This window comes from Pseudonaja textilis, chromosome Z (genome assembly GCF_049901715.1).
Source record: "Pseudonaja textilis isolate UNSWEBS1 chromosome Z, rPseTex1.2, whole genome shotgun sequence".
Classification (NCBI taxonomy): Eukaryota; Metazoa; Chordata; class Lepidosauria; order Squamata; family Elapidae; genus Pseudonaja; species Pseudonaja textilis.
Window position 1 is genome coordinate 132,112,252 of NC_142008.1, and position 18,225 is coordinate 132,130,476.

The following is an 18,225-nucleotide window of genomic DNA, read 5'->3' on the forward strand; positions in this document are numbered from 1 at the left end:
GACCTGGGGTAGGCAGATGTTGGTTTAAGGGTGTTACAGTTGTCATCGCAGGATGTAAGCTGTTCCAAATAAAGCTGCCTTTTGCAATTGACTGGTGATGAAGTTGTCAATGCCAATGGTGCAGTTCGCCCACTTTTCAGGAAAAAAAAAATACAGGTGGCAGAGGAGAGACATTTCAGCATACCAACATAATAAGTTACATTAGCAGGTAGAGGTTTTTGGGGGGCAGGTCACCTTGTGTTAAGGGACACCAGTCAAAAAAAATAAAAATTGGTGACCTCTCCATTTTGGGAAATCCAACCCAATAACTACTTCACTCAGTTGAAGAATAAAATGGGAAAATTGACATAGTATTTACTGTTCTCGTTCTCTCTCTCTCTCTCTCTCTCTCTTTCTCTCTGTGTGTGTGTGTGTAATGTGCATTTATAAATATACACAACAATGCAGAGGATGTGCACTGTAAATCTAATAAATCAATGAAGCCAGCTTCACCTCGGAGACCCATCCTAGTTTTGAAGCACAAGATCACATTTTATATAACAAATTCAGTTTATTATATATAAATCAATCTACATAAGTAAACAGGAAAACATTTTCATATCATTCTTCTCGTAGGATCATTCTTCAACTGCCTTCCTTTTACCATCCTATTGTTCAGTCTGGACCTCAGGGTCCTGAACTAAGGGATAATGGGAACAATATACCAGTCTGGTATTTATATTATTTGATGATGTTACCTAGTCAGGAAACAGAACGTCTGCAAGAAAATGGCCCAGTTCAGAAAATGCCAAGGACTCCACAGTTCACCTCTAAGCTACAAATATTCTCCTCTATTAATACCATCCTGCCATAACTCTTCTAATCCCTCGCTGGGATATGTGAGTACTGTATACAGTCATAGGCTTTGGGAATTATAGATAAATAATTCACCAGCATGGTATGGAAATTGGCTCCAGCTTGTTTGCTATAGGATACCTAATCTGGGGTCATGTTTTTTGTTTTGTTTGCTCTTACGCATTTCTCTGAGTTCATTTGGGTTTACTGAACTCCGTGTTCAATAATGAATTCAATTGCAATCAGTCTGTTCCTTTTTTATTTGCTTGCTGCAGTCCCTTGTGCCCAAGAGGGATATTTTCTAAGCCTAAAGGGTGCTATGGTAGCACACTTCCAAAAAGAAAAAACTGCTAGTCAGGGACTTCATGCTCAAATTTATCTAGCCTCTACTACGGCTCTTAGCATTGTTTTTTAAGGCAGTTTCTCTCAATCTACTATGGTTTATTTAATTTTATTTAAATCCCACCTTTATTATTTTTTTAATAAACAATTCAAGCACGTGAACGTACCCAATGCTCCTTCTTCCTCCTATCTTCCCCACAATAACCTCACTGTAATGTGAGTTGGGCTAAGGGAGAGAGGCTAGCTCAAAGTCATCCAGCTGGCTTTTATGCCTAAGGCGGGACTAGAACTCATAGTCTCTGGTAATTGGCACAAAATTTCCCAACCAGCTTTCATGCCTAAAGAGGGACGAGAACATACAGTCTTCAAATTTCTAGTGCTTTAACCACTAGATCAAACTGGATAAAGGAATATTGCAGATTAATTCCTTTAGGATTACAAGGATATATGCCTTTTCTTGTTGTGGGCTTTAAATGAAACTTTCTTCGTGTTTAAAATCCTCTCTATTTAGAGGATAGTTTGGATGAATTTAACCATATGACTTGTGGAAGAAATGTTTTTTTAAAAAAAATACAGGAGAAATTAAGTTGTGGTTTGGGATGGCTTGAAATAATTTTGATGCTCACTTAATGAGCAACTGATAAAAATAAATAAAACATATACCTAACTATTCATTGTGAAGAATGCCAGCTGTAGCATTTTAATACAACAGCCCTGCCTTATCTTAACCCTTTGGTTGACATCTTTTCTTAGTATTAATCTTCTCATTTCCATTTCTCCCCTTGGACTTCCAGGATGTCTTTCAAGCTTGAACAAGGAGACAGATCTCATTGTTGGATGAGTGACTGGTCAGATGTTCAACAAGCACGTATTTCGGATACAACTCTTTTGGGGAAGAGATGGTATTGCAAGTATGTTGGTTCTGGAAGAAAAAGGAAGAAGAGGAATTATCAAAAAAAGTGGTTGAAAGGCAAATAGGCAAACTTTATCTAAAGTAATACACAAGTAAGTATAGAGGCCCTTTTCCTCAAATTATCTGTCTTTCTATCTTTCTACCTACCTATGGAAGGTAGAAGAAAGTGTGAAATAACAAGTTGGTTAACACACTTCTCAACTCAAATTCTTTGAGAGTAACAAACATTCTAGAGCACAAACCACCAATTAGTGACTGCAATTAATAATGTACATGAGGGTGTAAATGAGCACAGATTTGCTATTTGTAAAACTGTGATTTTTATGTCTGTTATTTTTGTTGGAATGAGGAACCAGGTTTTATATGACAAGAATTTAAAGTTATTTCTTTAAATTGGTTATTCTAGCAGAGTTTCTCAACCTTGACAACTTTAAGATGTATGGACTTCAATTTCTCCAGTGCTCTAGCCAGCATCTACTTATTATTTTAAATAAATAACAATAAATAGAATCTGAACATCTGGCTGACAAACCAAAATAATAATAACCATAAGCAATTAATACCATCATGCTTCCATGTCTGCCTATCTCCAATCCTTCGGAAGAGCTCGATAGGTGGATAAAAATGCTAAATTCAGTCTATAAACATCTGGCTGATTGTGCAATGAACCATAATAAATAATAAAGGTCCTTCCAACCAAATGATCCTCTTCTCCCCTCCATTCCATTCCATGTTATAGATATCCTTGACAATTCATTTAGTGACCTATCAATCTTACAACAGCATTGAAAAAGCAAGTTATGACTGTTTTTCACTCTTATGACTGTTGCAACATCTCCATGGTCACATGATCAAAATTCAGATGCTTGGCAACTGACTCATATTTATGACAACTGCAGTGGCCCAAGGTCACATGATCATCTTTTGAGACCTTCTGATAAGCAGTCAACGGGGAAGCCAGATTCATTTAACAACTGTGTCACTAACTTAGCAGCTTCAATGATTCACTTAGCTACTATGGCAAGAAAGGTCGCAAAATGGGGCAAAATTCACTTAACAACTGTCTCAATTAGCAACAGAAATTTTTGCCCCAATTGTGGCCATAACTCGAGGATTAGCTCTATTCTATTCTATTCTATTCTATTCTATTCTATTCTATTCTATTCTATTCTATTCTATTCTATTCTTTCTCAAATATCCCAATAAAGTTAAGAAGCTGTGATATAGTAATCTGAATGTACTATGTTGATCCCTAATACATCTTATTTTTACTCCTCACCATCATAGCAATCAGGCATCTTCAATACACCATCAAAACAACGGCTTTCAGCTTCATAATTACAGGTCTTATTCTGACTTCGGCAAAAAAACGTGACAGTTTCACCATGGTGAACAAGACCATTTGGGATCTCATAGGGCCAAACTTTGTGTCCATGGTAGATCAACCGGCTCCTTTGGGCAATGACGGGACAGCGAGCTAGGATGGAAAAGAAACAAGTAAAGGGATCATCATCTAGAAAGGCAAACAAAACTTGGAGGTGGAATTTAATGGGTGATTGATAAAATATTCTATATAACAGGAACGGGAGAGGGTGAAAAAGAAAGATACCTCTACAATAAGGCAGTTGGGACCAGCTTCCATTTTTCAGGCAGATGGCTCTGTTAGAACCATCTAGGAAGAAGTCCTTCTGACATAAGTAATAGATTACAGTTCCTACAGGGTATTCAGATTGGTGTACAGCCACCAGTGTTGCCTTTGCAATGTTGGGTGGCCGGGAACAAGTAATAGCTGATGAGAGAAAAAGAAAGTCTTAGATAAGTCTACAAATTAAATGGATGGATTAATTAAAAGTCAATGGAAGACAACTTATATCGATGCATGGAATGTGTTAGGAATATGAGTCACCTAACAGCTATTTGGGTTAGAAATATATAAACCAGGACAAACATTTTAAAACTGTAACTTTAAGAAAATGCAAAACTGTAATTAGGTGTGATTTCTCAAATGGCCATAAGATGGAGCCAGAAACCTGGTTTGTTTAGTCTGAGTCTCAGAAGAGTGTGATAGTATCTCTGTTTCCTTCTGTTGGAAAGTATTGCCGTTGCTCCATTTCTTCTAATTGACTGATATTACTGGATTTAATGTAAGTCTGATACCGAACTGTTTTTGACATTGGAATTTGATATTTGGATTATCCCTGGATGAAAACTGACTGATTTTACCTGTGAATGACTTTTCGATTGCTTATTTTGGACTTTGCTTAAACCTTTCTGGAAGTAAAAACCTACATTTACTGTACAGTGTATCTGTGTGCTCTGTGTGTATTATTCAAACACTCCTCTCAGATACGTCTCCCTGTATGCGCTCATTCTCCTAACGGGGAATTACCTCAACAGAATGATGTATGAAATGTTGATTTAGATGGAAAGATATGTAGAGGGGAGTTATGGCTTAATGGTTAAAAGGATAATAGCAATAGCAAAAGCACTTAGAGCAGTGGTGGTATGCTACTGGTTCGAACTTGTTCAGTTGAACCAATAGTAAAAAAAAGCCTCCCACGATCAGCTGAGGGAAGGAAAAAAAGCTGGACAATCAGCTGAGAGGATAAAGAAGAGAAAAGCGCAGGATTGGCCCTCCCACTCACCGCTGCACTTTTCTCTTCTTTATCCTTTCAGCTGACTGGCGTGGGGAAAGCTGCATTGTGCATTAGGTGCGTACATGATCACTGAACCGGTAGGAACAGGTAGGATCCCACTGCTGACTTACAGTTATATACCTCCCCATAGTGCTTTGCAGCACTCTCTGTGAGTGGTTTACAAATTTCAGCACATTGCCCCCAACAATCTAGATCCTCATTTTACCAACCTCGGAAGGATGGAAGGCTTGAATTGCTCTGGATCGAACTCCTGGCAGTGGGCAGAGTTAGCCTGCAATACTGCATTCTAATCACTGCACTAGCTCTTATAATGAATAGATGAATACATATGAATATATAGATCTCTCAGTATGAAAATGGACAGAAAGAGGCAAATGTTGACAAGTGTTATGTTTTGGATTACAGGTGGTTGATCTAGGTGTATATGCCTGGTCACTCTTATGTAAAGTTTGTGGTAAGACATATTACTACTATGGACATGAAACAGAATATTTCTACCTGACTACATTTAAGAAACCTGAAATAAGTTATAATTATCTTCCTTTGCTGTTGTGTCTTGACTACTTACGATGGCAAGTTGGAGCATTGTCTGACCATTCCTCATTTTCTTGGCATCGAAGTGAATTGGACCCCTGCAACCAATATCTATGCAGCAAGGGAGAGAGAAAAAGAGAAAGTTGGCACTATTAGGGAATAATCGTTCAAACTTTCAATTAAAGGCAGTCCTCTATTTACAACCATTTGTTTAGTGACGGTTCAAAGTTACAATGGCATTGAAAAAAAGTGATTTATGACCAGTTTTCACACTTGCTTAATATTTTAATCTGTATAGTTTTTAATGTTTTACTATTTTAATTATTTTTACTTGTTTTATAACTGGTAAGCTGCCCAGAGTCACACTGCAGTGGAGATTGTTGGCTTAAATATTTAATTAATAAATAAAACACATGAATTCAGTCATGACCACTGCACCATCCCCAAAGTCAGGTGATCAAAATTCAGGCGCTTGGCAACTGGCATGTATTTATGACAGTTGCACTGTCCCAGGTTCATGGGATTACCATCTGGGACCTTCCCAACTGGCTTCTGAAAAGCAAGCTCAATGGGGGAAGCCAGATGATCTTAATGAACATATGATTCACTTAACAACTGCAGTGATCTGCTTAACAACTGTGGCAGAATGTAGGCCACAGTTGTGAGGCTTACTGAGGCAAAACTCATTTAACAACTGCTTCACTTAGTAACATAAATTTTAGGCTCAGTTGTGGTCATAAGTCAAGGACTATCTATGGTGCTTTCCTGGAAAGCAAGTCAAGTAAACAACCAGGAGCCACAAAGACAAAGATTTCACATTCTGAGGTAAATTTTATGGTATGTGAGAATTCTCAAAGGGATGTTAGAAATTCAAATTTAGAAACTGAAAGTGGGCAATCATTATTCCTATTTGCTCATGGGATCTCCGGGGTCTTTCCGCAAGTTGAAAAAAGATATAAAATTGTTTGAGATGATGAAGAGAAGAGTCCAACTCTATTGGTATGCTAATACAAAAGTATTAACAAATGCTTCGTTGTTCCTACTTAGGTCTACTAGTTAGACAGCGTTTCTCAATCTGAAAAACTTTTAAGATGTATGGATTTCAACTTCCAGAATTCCTCAGCCAGCATGCTTCTGAGAGTTGTAGTCCGAACATCTTAAAATTACTGAGGTTGAGAAACACTGAGATAGGAGAAGTGGCAAGTATGCTGCTTAGAATTTTAGGATTGCCCTCACTGAAGAAATAGCGTACTGGACTCACCCAGAGTTGCACGTATATAGCACTTCCTTTCCTATGGTATAAGGACCATTTTCGTGGTAACCATTTTCAATCTCAGGAGGAGATTTGCAAGCATTTGAAAAACTAAGAACATCTGGAAAAGGTCAAGGATATGTAAAGTCAACTAGGTCAACCATTCATTAGCCTTTTGATGAAGATATTGAGGTAATGTCATAAGCTGTGAAAATCACCTTGAGGAACAGCAACCAAGATGACAGTCAGATAAGAGAAATCTGAGTCCAGAGCAGAAATTTAATTTGCAAAGCGGGTCAGATTTGATTCTTCCTATTTTTCTTTTCTTTTTTTGCATAAAGTTTTTTATTGCATTGATATTCATTCTATCATAATATTACTGATACTTGCTTATCCATTTTAACAAGCCTCCCTTTTTTCATTGATCCTTTTCTCATATTTCCATGTTTCTAACTTCTGTTTTTGTCAGCTAACCATTGATAAAATAAGTCCCAAGTCAAAAAGTATTCAGTTTCTTCACTTTCCTTAATTGTAAATGTCAATCTATCCATTTCTGCACATTCTAATATTTTTAAAATCACATATTCCTCTTTTTCTTGAACGTAAAAGCAGGGAGAGGGAAGACACATTCAGACTTGCAAGATTTTGTTCCTGCTACCTCATAATAAAATTAGTATCAGCATTCATATAACTTTAGTTTCCTAGTCAGGATCCTTTCAAAGAGTTGAAGGTGAGGATCAAAGATTGGATAAGGATTTTTAGACAAGACAAGATTATGAGATTGGTTGTATTGAGTAATTATTAATAACTAGGAAATAGTACCTTCACAGCGTGTAGTGACACTCCACTTCCCGTCTCCTTGACAACGGCTGACTGACATTTCTTGTCCATCCAGCATTCTATATCCAGGCTGGCAGGTCACTGTCATGAAATCTCCAAACACGTGGGATTCTTGGGCCAAGTGTGTCACGGCATTATCCACTATCACAGGCCATGGACATCTTAAGGCTTGGATGAACACAGAATGAATGACGCGGGTACAATCAGGAAGGAACTAGTCACTTAGCCCACCAAGGATGGAAGACTAATATAGGAGTGAGCTACTTGGCTACTCTACGACCTGAGCATTCAACTCCCAGAATTCCCGAGTCTCCGAGAAATTCTGGGAGTTGAAGTCCACAAGTCGCCAAGTGGCCATACTTGCCCACCCCGATCTAATGCTTGTTTACTGGTTTGAAAGATAAACTGGAAGATTCCTTATAAGATAAGGAAAGATGTAATGAGAGGAAACACAGAAGGGCTTTTACTTTGGCAGGATGTCCTGCCCTCCTCTCAGAGGCAGGCAATTCTTAACTTACAACCATTTTTTTAGTTACAATGGCACTAAAACAAGTGACTTGTGGTCATATGAGCAAAACTTGGGCACTTGGGAACCTGCATATATTTTTGACAGTTGCAATGCCTTGGAGTCAGGTGATCACCATTTGCGACCTTCTGAGTTAGCTTCCAACAAGAGTGCTGAAGAATACAGATAGTCCTTGACTTACAACCATTTGTTTAGCGATGATCTGACGTTACAACACCGCTGAAACAAATGGCTTATGATTGGCTCAAGGTTGACTCAGCCTTCCATCTTTCCAAGATCAATCAAATGAGGACCCAGATTGTTGGAGGCAATATGCTGATGTTGTAAACTGGTCAGAGAATGCTGTAAAGCACTATGGGGTGGTATATAAACCTTAAGTGCTTTTGCTTATGACTGGTCCTCACACGATCGTCGCAGCATCCTCATGGTCACATGATCAATATCCAGGTGTTTCGTAACCGAAACTCATTTGTGGTTGTTACAGTGTTCTAGGATCATACGATCACAATTTAACACCTTCCCAGCCTGCTTCTGACTGGAGGGGGTGGGGCATTAAAAGAATGGGGCAGGTGTGGGGACGGTTGTGGAGATGGTTGTCCGGCAGAACAATGCCCAGTTTCTCATGTGGGAAAATTAACTGCCAACTAGAAAAAGAATAATATCACTGGGATTATCTGGGAAATGAATGAAGACCGTAAACCAGTATTTCTCAGCCTTAATGACTGTAAGATGTTTAGACTTCAAGTGCCAGAATTCATGGCTGGCTGGAGGATTCTGGGAGTTGAAGCCAACACACCTTAAAGTTGCTAAGTTTGAGAAATACTGTTGCAAACTATTTCAGAATCTTGGGGCCCTAAAAGTAATGTCAGTATATGCTTACCTGGAGAAATGCAACTCAGTCCACATTTACCGTCGCATGCACACTTTCTGGTTTTTGAGCATTGGCGGCGTTCACAGCTCCTCTGACAAACGTGTCCTATACGCACTGCAAAATTCTTTTTCCGTGAAGGACACTTGGTTTCAGTGATATTCCTTGCTGAAGAAAGTCAGAAGAATAAATGTTTATAAGATGCAACTGAAAGAGATTGGAATGGGGCAGCAGGAGGAGGTGAAATCCAAATATATTACACCTGATTTAGAAAAATATTTTGTTTACTTAGAAAAAACCCACACAGAGCATTTACAGCAGCAACAGCAAAAAACAAATTATGAACAAAACCAGATTTTTAAAAATGGCAATAAACACCTGTCTAATGGATAATCTATTTCTAGTTTGGTGCAGTGGTGCTCCCCTAGAGCAGAGGGGTTAAACTCAAGGCCTGCGAGCTGGATCCAGCCCACAAGGTGCTTAGATCTGACCTGCGGAGTCGCCCTGGAAACAGGGAAGGACTGGCCTGCAGTGCCTCGGTCAGTGAAACAGAGCTCCGTTTTTGCTGGCAGAAGCTTGCAGGAGGAGCTGAAAATGGAGATCAGAATCCCATATTTGCTGGCGGAAGCCACCACAGGCGCCCCCAACATGTGATGTCAAGCTGGCCACGCCCACCCTAGCCCCTTGAGGTCCAACACAACCCTTTTGTGGCCCTAAATGAAATTGAGTTTGACAACCCTGACCTAGAGAAAAGGTGACTATGAGTTCTAGTCCCACTTTAGGTATGAAAACTGGCTGGATGACTGTGGGCTCCTTAATCTCTCTCTCAGCCCAATTCACCTCACAGGGTTGTTGTTGTGAGGAAAATAGGAGGAGAAAGGCATATTGGTATGCTATTGCTTTGAGTTGTGTATATGTGGCTATAGATACAGATGTACATACACACACACACACACACACACGTATATAGATACCTATCTGTATAGGTAGTCCTCAGAACCCTTTATTTAGCAATCATTTGAAGTGGCAACAGCTCTGAAAAAAGTGCCTTACAACTGGTTCTCACACTTATGACTGTTGCAACATTCCCATGGTAGCATCATTAAAATTCAGCTTAGCAACTGATAAAAGATACTAAGCTGATAAGAAACCACTTAGCAACTGGTATCTATTTGCAACAGTTGCAGCATCCCAGGGTCATGTGATCATCATTTGGGACCTTCCCAGTCAGGTTCTGACAAATGAAGTCAATTGGGAGGGAGTGGATTCATTTTATAACCATGATTCACTTAATAAACTACAGTGATTCACTTAACAACTGTAGCATAAAAGGCCATAACATTGGGTGTGACTTACTTAAGCCTTGCTTACCAGTGGAAATTGCAATCCCAATAGCAGTTGTAAGTCAAGGATTACCTCTATCTATCTATCTATCTATCTATCTATCTATCTATCTATCTATCTATCTATCTATCATCTCATAACATTTAAGATTGAAACTACAGGGGAAAAGCCAAAGTCCCATGCTGTCCAACATACTAAAAATAATTCTAGATATCTTCCCTTTTCATTGTGAGTTTAGAAAAGAGAGAAGAAAGTATCCCATTTGGCATTTTCCAATCTAGATGAGGCATCCGAGAACGATGGGCATTGTAGTGCATTAGGCCAATAGAACAAAGGCTAAAACAGAAAATTGCCAGGAATTACGCTGTCTATTAGTGTGACTTTGCCCCCAACTGGGCTTTCTGGTGGGAAGCGTGATTTTGCTTTCTCTCTCCATCCTGTGACACATAAGGTAATATTATGTGTTTGGGCTCATTTCCTCTTTGTGTACTTTTTAAATGTCCCTCAGCTGAACCTTTTAAGCTCTGCCTCATTAGCCTGTTGTTAGCTTTGATTCATTCCCCCAGAGCAAGTTCCTGCAGATTTTCCAAGAAGAAAGATGTCAAGCTGAAACTTAATCTAAATTGAAAAGAAAGAAAGCCAAACTCAAATCAAAGCTCATTTTTTTCCCCATAGTCTAGCAGAAGGCATGAAGGTGTGAACAGAACATGAAGGAACAAAAATTGGATTCCTGTGTAATAAATGCTGCTTAAAAGCAAAATGCTGTGGGGTATCGTCTGGACGGTCAGATGTATAAACCGAAAGAGTAAATAAGAATAAATAAGAAAAGCAATAGTAAAAAAAAAAAAACAGCCAGAAACTTCTTCCTCACCTGCTGCATAGTTTAATTTTGTATTGGTGATTTGAATTTATTTTAAGCTTCTTCACTGGTTGAGATGAATGGCCGTACAAATTGAATAAATGAATTAATTTTAAAAAACGATGGAGTGTTAACTCAAGTTCCACGGCAGGTTACGGTTAGTCCTCGATTTACAACCATTTGTTTCTTGACTTTTGTTACAAAAGCACTGAAAAAGGTAACATGACTCTTTTTCACATTTTTGTTGCAACATCCCAATGGTCACATGATCAGGATTCAGATGCTTGTGAACGGGTTCATATTTATTTATTCATATGCATGACGGTTGCAGCGTCCTGGGATCATGTGATCACCTTTTGTGACCTTCTGACAAGCAAAGTCAACGGGGAAGCCAGATTCACTTAACAACGAGGTTACAAACTGAACAACTATGGAAAGAAAGGTTGTAAAATGGGACAAAGCTTACTTAACAACTATCTCATTTGGCAATAAAAATTTTGGGCTCAGTAGGGGTCATAAATTGAGGACTACCTGTAATCATCTTTTTTTTTGAATATTTCCAGACCCCCTTTTCTCAATGTATTTCCCAAGCCCACTATCTGTAAGTAGGCAATAAATTATTTAAAATCCAATACAAAAATGAAGGAAACTTTTTTTTTTAAAGGTCAGAAATAAACAAATATGCTATACACACACACACACACACACACACACACACACACACACGCCCACCCCCACCACAAAAGCTAAAAATTAGTTCAATTCCCTCAGAAGCCAATAGATGTAGTGGACTTTCTCCCTCTTCTAATTCGAAAGGAGACTTTGGTCTTCTCTAAGAGGAAGAGCTAACGTCAAAAATTCTTCCCAGTTTTCTTCTGAGAAAAGGAACCGGAAGAGAGATGACAGGGAAAGGATATCTGCCACTAGATCAAACATACTCCAATTTGGGGAGGAAATTACTTGTCCCAGGCCCCTATTATGGATCTTCCATGAAGAAAGTACAGGTCGTCCCTGACTTACAACCATTCATTTAATGACCGTTCGAAATTATAACGGCACTGAAAAAAGTGGCTTATGACTGGCTTTTGCATTTAAGATATCCCCAGGGTCTTGTGATCAAAATTCAGGTGCTTGGCAACTGGCATGTATTTATGATGGCTGCACTGTCCCAAGGTCACATGATCACCACCTCCAACCTTCCCAGAGGGCTTCTGCCAAGCAAAGTCAATGGAGGAAGCCAGATGGGCTTAACAACCACGATTCATTTAACAACTGCAGCGATTCATCGAACAACCAAAGTCATAAAATGGGGTGTGGCTCACTTAACACTTGCTTTGCTTAGCAATGGAAGTGTTGGGCATAATTAGGACCATAAGGGAAAGGACTACTTGTAAAGAAAAACATGTTTTTCCACCTTGCTCTAAGAAGGTCCTGAATATCTCAGAGACATTTCAACTTTGGGGTCCTCCAAGCTGAATGGTAGAGGTGTTCAGCCAAGTTGTTTCTGAAGAGTTTTCAAGAAGGTGCGCGCACTATCACAGCTCTCAGAGGCCACAAGGGCACCTTCAAGTAAGCTGCAATCCAAGATTGAACATCTACCTTTTTGTTTTTACATAATTCTGATCAGAAGGTACTTGGAACCCAACATGAGTGAGCTACGTATCTTAAGGACAAAAATGCCTAAGTGTTTTGCTGAGGGGAAATGGTGTTGTGGAGTTATTCATTAAAAAGTTGACAACTAGGAATAACCTAGAGGAGATGATTTATGGGGCAAGATTATGAGAGTCTAGCAAACCCCTAAGTAGCCAGGTAGAACGTGTGAAATGTGCTGAAAGCTTTTCTGCTCTGTCAGTTATTAAGAGGGATTGAATATAAAGTAGCTGGCAACTGAAGAATTATTGTGGAGGCAAGGAGAAATCAGCAGGTATGGAAGAAGGACAAAACAGTGTTGCTGGGAAGGAATGGTCTCATCTATTACAACACTAAAATACAGGAACTTTACATTACAATACTTCCTAAAAGTACAGGAAGTCTTTCCCTTATGATACCAACGGAGTCCAAAGTTTCCATTGCTAAGTAAGATAGTTGTGAGTTTTGCCCCGTTTTACAACCTTTCTTGCCACAGTTGTTAAGTGAATCACTGCAAGTTCAATTAGTAACATGGTTGTTAAGTGAATCTGGCTTCCCCATTGACTTTGCACCAGGACACTGCAACCATCATAAATACATGCCAGTTGCCAAGTGTCTTAATTTTGATCTCATGACCACTGGGTTGCTGGCGCAGTTGTAAATGTGAAAAAGGGTCATAAGTCACTTTTTTCAGTGCCGTTGTAACTTTGAATGGTCACTAAATGAGTGGTTATAAGTCAAAAACTACGTGCAGTTTTATCCTTACATGACGTCTTACACCTTTTCTTCAAAGTTCAACTTGTCTGAGAAGTGAAACTGGTCCAACATACAGAACAATTATCAAAGCTTTCTGTTTGAGTATTTTAATTTTGGAAATCCTCATTAATATGGAAAATATATAGTCATATGAGAAGAAAATAATCAATCTACAAGCAAATTAGCTTGAGAACTAAGTTTTCTTGCATTTCCAATGAATTTTATTTTAGAATCCCAAGCCCAAGCTGGTGGGCGTCTCTCTGTTTTTCTTAGTGTTCCCAAACTGAATATCTAGGTCTCTGTGGCCCTAAACAGATCTTGGAAGTATTTGGCTACCAGCTTGCTCCAAAATCTTTGGTAATCATTTAATGACACATATTTTGCAATTTTGGAGCACTCTTGCTAGATGGTTGATGGATTCATATATCATGTTCAACCATCGTTTAATGAAAATTAAGTGCACCACAACTGGCTAGGTTCATACAATATGCTGCCATAAATCATGGTTTATAAACCAGAATGGTTGGGTGTAACACATCAAGCCAAAACCTAAATAAATCACCTTTTGAATTGGCTGGTATGTTCACTCAATCTACTATTACAGAGATTTAAGTAGCGATCATCCTGTCAGGTTTAAATATAATCCAAGGGAATATGTGTGTTGACTTTTGAAAAAAAAAAGACTGGTATTTAAATTGGCTTTATTTTTATATTTCTGGTCTATACCTCCTTCTGTAAACTAAACCACAGTTTGTCAGGATTAGTGTGTGTGTGTATGTGTGTGTGTGTGTGTGTATGTGTGTGTGATGGAAACAATCTCTATCAATACTTGTAAAAAAATACAGGTAGTCCTCAACTTATGATCACAACTCAGCCCTGTTATTAGGTGAGACATTTTGGCCCATTTTATTACCTTTCTTGCTTCAGTTGTTAATGAATAACTTCATTTGATAAGCTAGTAACCCAGTTGTTAAGTGAATCTGCCTTCCCCATTGACTTTGCTTGTCAGAAGGTCGCAAAAGGGGATCACATGACCCTGGGACATAGCAACGGTCATAAGTATGAATAAGCTGCCAAGCACCTGAATTTTGATCACATGATCATGAGGAGGCTGGAAAGGTCGTAACTGTGCAAAAGGGTCATGTCACTTTTTTCAGTGCTGTTGTAACTTTGAAAGGTCACTAAATGAACTATTGTAAGTTAAGGACTACCTGTAGTAGCTCAGATCAGTGTAATTTAACTATCGCCCTTGGGCCTGTACAGCATTTGCAATCCAAGATTGCACACATTTAAACATCCCTCATCTTCATATGCTTGAGCAAAAGAATGTTATTGATTGTGAGCAGGAGGCACAACTGTTGTTCCTGTGCTTTTAACAGCTTTTTAATGCCTAAGAAATTATCATGTCTATATAAAGCAAAATCACCTGCCCTTGCGCACAACCTTAATTTTGAATAAGGTGACAGTTCTTAATAGGATGCTAATAAGAAGTAACACCCATTTTCAAAAATCCCCGAGACTGCACTTTAAATATATCCTATATGGAAGGGAAAAGTGTGGCGGTTAAGAAAGAAAGTAGGTTTTGTTCATTAAGCAGATCTTTTTTCCATTTTCATTTAGAAGAGTCTAGCTGGAGTATACCCAACATGATTTTATTAAATTAAGCTGGGTCAGACCTAATCAGGTCTGTCAGGGAAAATTTAATTACTGTAAATATTAGGGCTAAAGAATTCAAAAATACTTGGGAAGAAGGTCAGTTCCGTATTGCTGCTTAAAGTTCTAAATTGACTGTAAAATAACTCAAGCTCAAACAAAAAATATATTTTTTTAATATACAAGAGGAAAGTTGCTTTACTATCAGTGGCCACCAGGTGGAGAAATATATTCTAAAACTGATAGTTTTATATTAATTTTCAAGAACCCCCACCCCACCCCACACACATATACGTCCTGTACCTATTTGTTAGCTATTTTTGTACTTTCACCCATTTCTTTTTCTCAAAGATTCCATTGCTGTGGAATCTCTGGGCAGTAATGTATTCTGGAGTATTTCTTCATATTTTGCACATTTATAAAGATTTTAAAGATAAGTCATTTGGGGATAAATAAACCAAGCATTGAAACATAATAAAAGTTATTGTGTATAATGTATACCAAACAGATAAATACAATTATTATTATTTTCTCAGTAATTCTATTGATTGAATGTTATTTTATGCAGTTATGAAACTAGATGCACGCTAAGCTGATGATCTGCAGCATGTTCCATTGTTTATTTTGTGTAGCCCCACAAATAAACAGTAGAACCATATCAATTGCACCACCCTATTACTTCATATAGCCACATTCAATCTAGACGAAGTGGCTAAGATATTTTCTGTGATGTTGGTGGAAAATGGCATGCACATAGTCTGATTTTATACACACACACACACACACACACACATTCTGAATACATGATGAAGCTTGTACTTCCCTAAAATAGCTTAAATATTTCTGGATCTTTCTCAAATGCATTAAATCTCTGTAGAAAATCAGTTATTATGTAACTATAACATATAATTACAGATACACACACACATAAATGTAAATGTGATTATGGAAAACACCTTGAGTATATCTGAGGACAAATGAATGCATCGATTTCATATACTGTTAGAAAGTTAAATGAGGCATAAATACCTTCATTTTAGAAATATTTGCATTTTAGAAATTAACCATTGGATGGGCAGAGAAAGAAAACCTGTGAAAGTGTGCAACGTAGAAGTTAAAAAGTACAGAGTGGCAATATTATTCAATGGTTAGAATGTGGCTTTCAGGATCTGGGACAGTTGAGTAGATAAATGTCACTCTGGGAAACTTCAATTTTCTATCTGTAAAATAGCTTGAAGAAAGCTGAACGTCTTTAATAGATTTTTCAGAATAAATGATGACATCCCCCCGTAAGATATTTTTATTCAGGGCAGTTTGCTTTGTGTGTTGTATCCTATTGCAGGGAAAGCATTTTTAAAAAGTATCTAATATCTCAAGTCTTTAATAAAAATATTATTTTTATTTATTTTATTATTTTATGATATATTTATTATTTTATTCATTTCCACCTGGGTGGAAGAAAATAAACAGGTAATTAAACACTTGTCCTTAACTTATCTTCTGGCAGAAGGACCCACAATTGATTTTGCTCCTATGTCCAACTTGAGCTACAAAGTTGATAAGGCAAATCAATGGAAGGTAGCTGTATTTTTCATCTGGCTACCTTTTAAATCAGGTATGCCCAATCTGCAGCCCATGAGCTACATGTGGCCCTGGACAGCTAGCAATGCAGCCTCCCACCCCGCCAGATAATAAAAACATGCCAAAAATAAATGAAGTTTACTGTTTATATACATTAATATACTATATATTTTATATGCGGCCCAAGATAATTCCTCTTCACTCAGTGAGGCTCAGGTAAGCCAAAACACGACAACTAATGCTTTAAACAATCCAGAAGCTTTTACTGTGTCACAGCTGATGCTCCATCAATGCAACTTAAAAATATTTAGGGCTGAATACGGCTCACTTAAGCTTGCAGTCAAGTTAGGATTGGTCAGAGCTGACGCTGATGTTGAAAGAATAACCAGCTCTGCTTTTAAGCCTTGCTTTGTTCAATTCATGGTCTCTTGAATTAAAAACCACAGCTGGCTGGCCTCACTAACGTCACAAAGTGGCTGGGTGCATCATGTCATTCGGATACGGCAATGAAAAGCAGCTCCTGTATTCCTAACCTAGCACCTTGTGTTAAAAATGAGCAATTGTAGACCCCCGCCCCCCAGAAGAGGTAGGAAGGAACTCACCTTCTGAGTTGGAGCCTTCTGAGATATGGCAGGAAAGCAGCAGGAGCAGGAAAGCGAACCCAGACATGGTGTCACAAGACACAATAAATTTCTTGGGAATCCTCAGTGTGGGGGAGGAAGGGGGCACTGCTTTCAGAGGGTATGCAGTGGTCAGGGTCAGCCCTGCGGAAGAAAGGGCTGACGGCCCAAGATTCCTGGGTGCCGTAGGGATTGATCTGGAATTCTCTTCTGAAGGGTGAAGAGCAGAAGGAGTCTCTGCCTCATAGGCTTAGGATAACTGCATAAAACCCATCTCCTTTGGAACTATATATCCATTTCTTCAGCCCTGCAGCCAAGTTATTCATTAATATGGCCCCTAGAGTGCCCTGCCAAAGGGCAGGATGGCTTCCACATTTGTCACCGGGAACTCTGAACTTAAAAACAGGGATCAGGAGATGAGGATGGACCCAGGACTTCTCCAACTTCTCCATTCATCGGATTCACCCCCCCACCCCCTCGACCCCATCATTTACCCAGGAAGAGGCCTAGGGAACAAACTCAGAACTTCCTGACCTGCCTGGTTGACGGTTGTTGTTGTTTTCCACAACATGCCATTTCCCTGCCCAGTCTTTCCTAATTCTGCTTCTTCTGCAACCCCATCCGGGTGATACTCTCTCCCCACCCGCTCAACCACTTTGCTTTAGTTGCACCTATTGATTTGTCTTTCAACATGCTCTGAAGAGACGGGCATTTGTTTTTTTGAGTGCGTGGGGTCTATTAACAGGAGAAGGCTGGGAACCCGGGTTCTCGAAGGAGATGCAATAAAAAGGGAATTTAGAAAGAGGTGTGTGTGCGGTGTGCGTGCGGGTGTCCTCCTGGCTCCTTGGAGAAAGACAACCGTTGTGCTTCCACTTTAAACTCTTAACTCCTCCTTCCTAGCTTCAGCCTCCCCCTCCAAACCTCCCTGAGGAAGAAAGAGAGGCAGCTCAGCCACAACCTGTTTCTCTCGCGCGCGCTCCGAACCTGTCCCTGCTGCTCCGCGTCTTCCTCCGTTTT

General features: G+C 39.0%; 1 protein-coding gene across 1 annotated transcript; it reads right to left on the reverse strand.

Annotated features, from left to right (window-relative positions):
• Positions 1–530: 530 nt before the first annotated feature.
• Positions 531–17,955, reverse strand: LOC113443672 (beta-2-glycoprotein 1-like). The gene is made up of 8 exons (XM_026712050.2): positions 17,191–17,955; positions 8,779–8,934; positions 7,355–7,540; positions 6,542–6,653; positions 5,315–5,391; positions 3,699–3,878; positions 3,369–3,566; positions 531–2,098 (listed from the first exon to the last, which is right to left on the reverse strand). The coding sequence occupies exons 1-8, from the start codon at positions 17,255–17,257 to the stop codon at positions 2,034–2,036; spliced, it is 1,041 nt and encodes a 346-aa protein (XP_026567835.1). The 5' UTR covers positions 17,258–17,955; the 3' UTR covers positions 531–2,033.
• Positions 17,956–18,225: the final 270 nt, after the last annotated feature.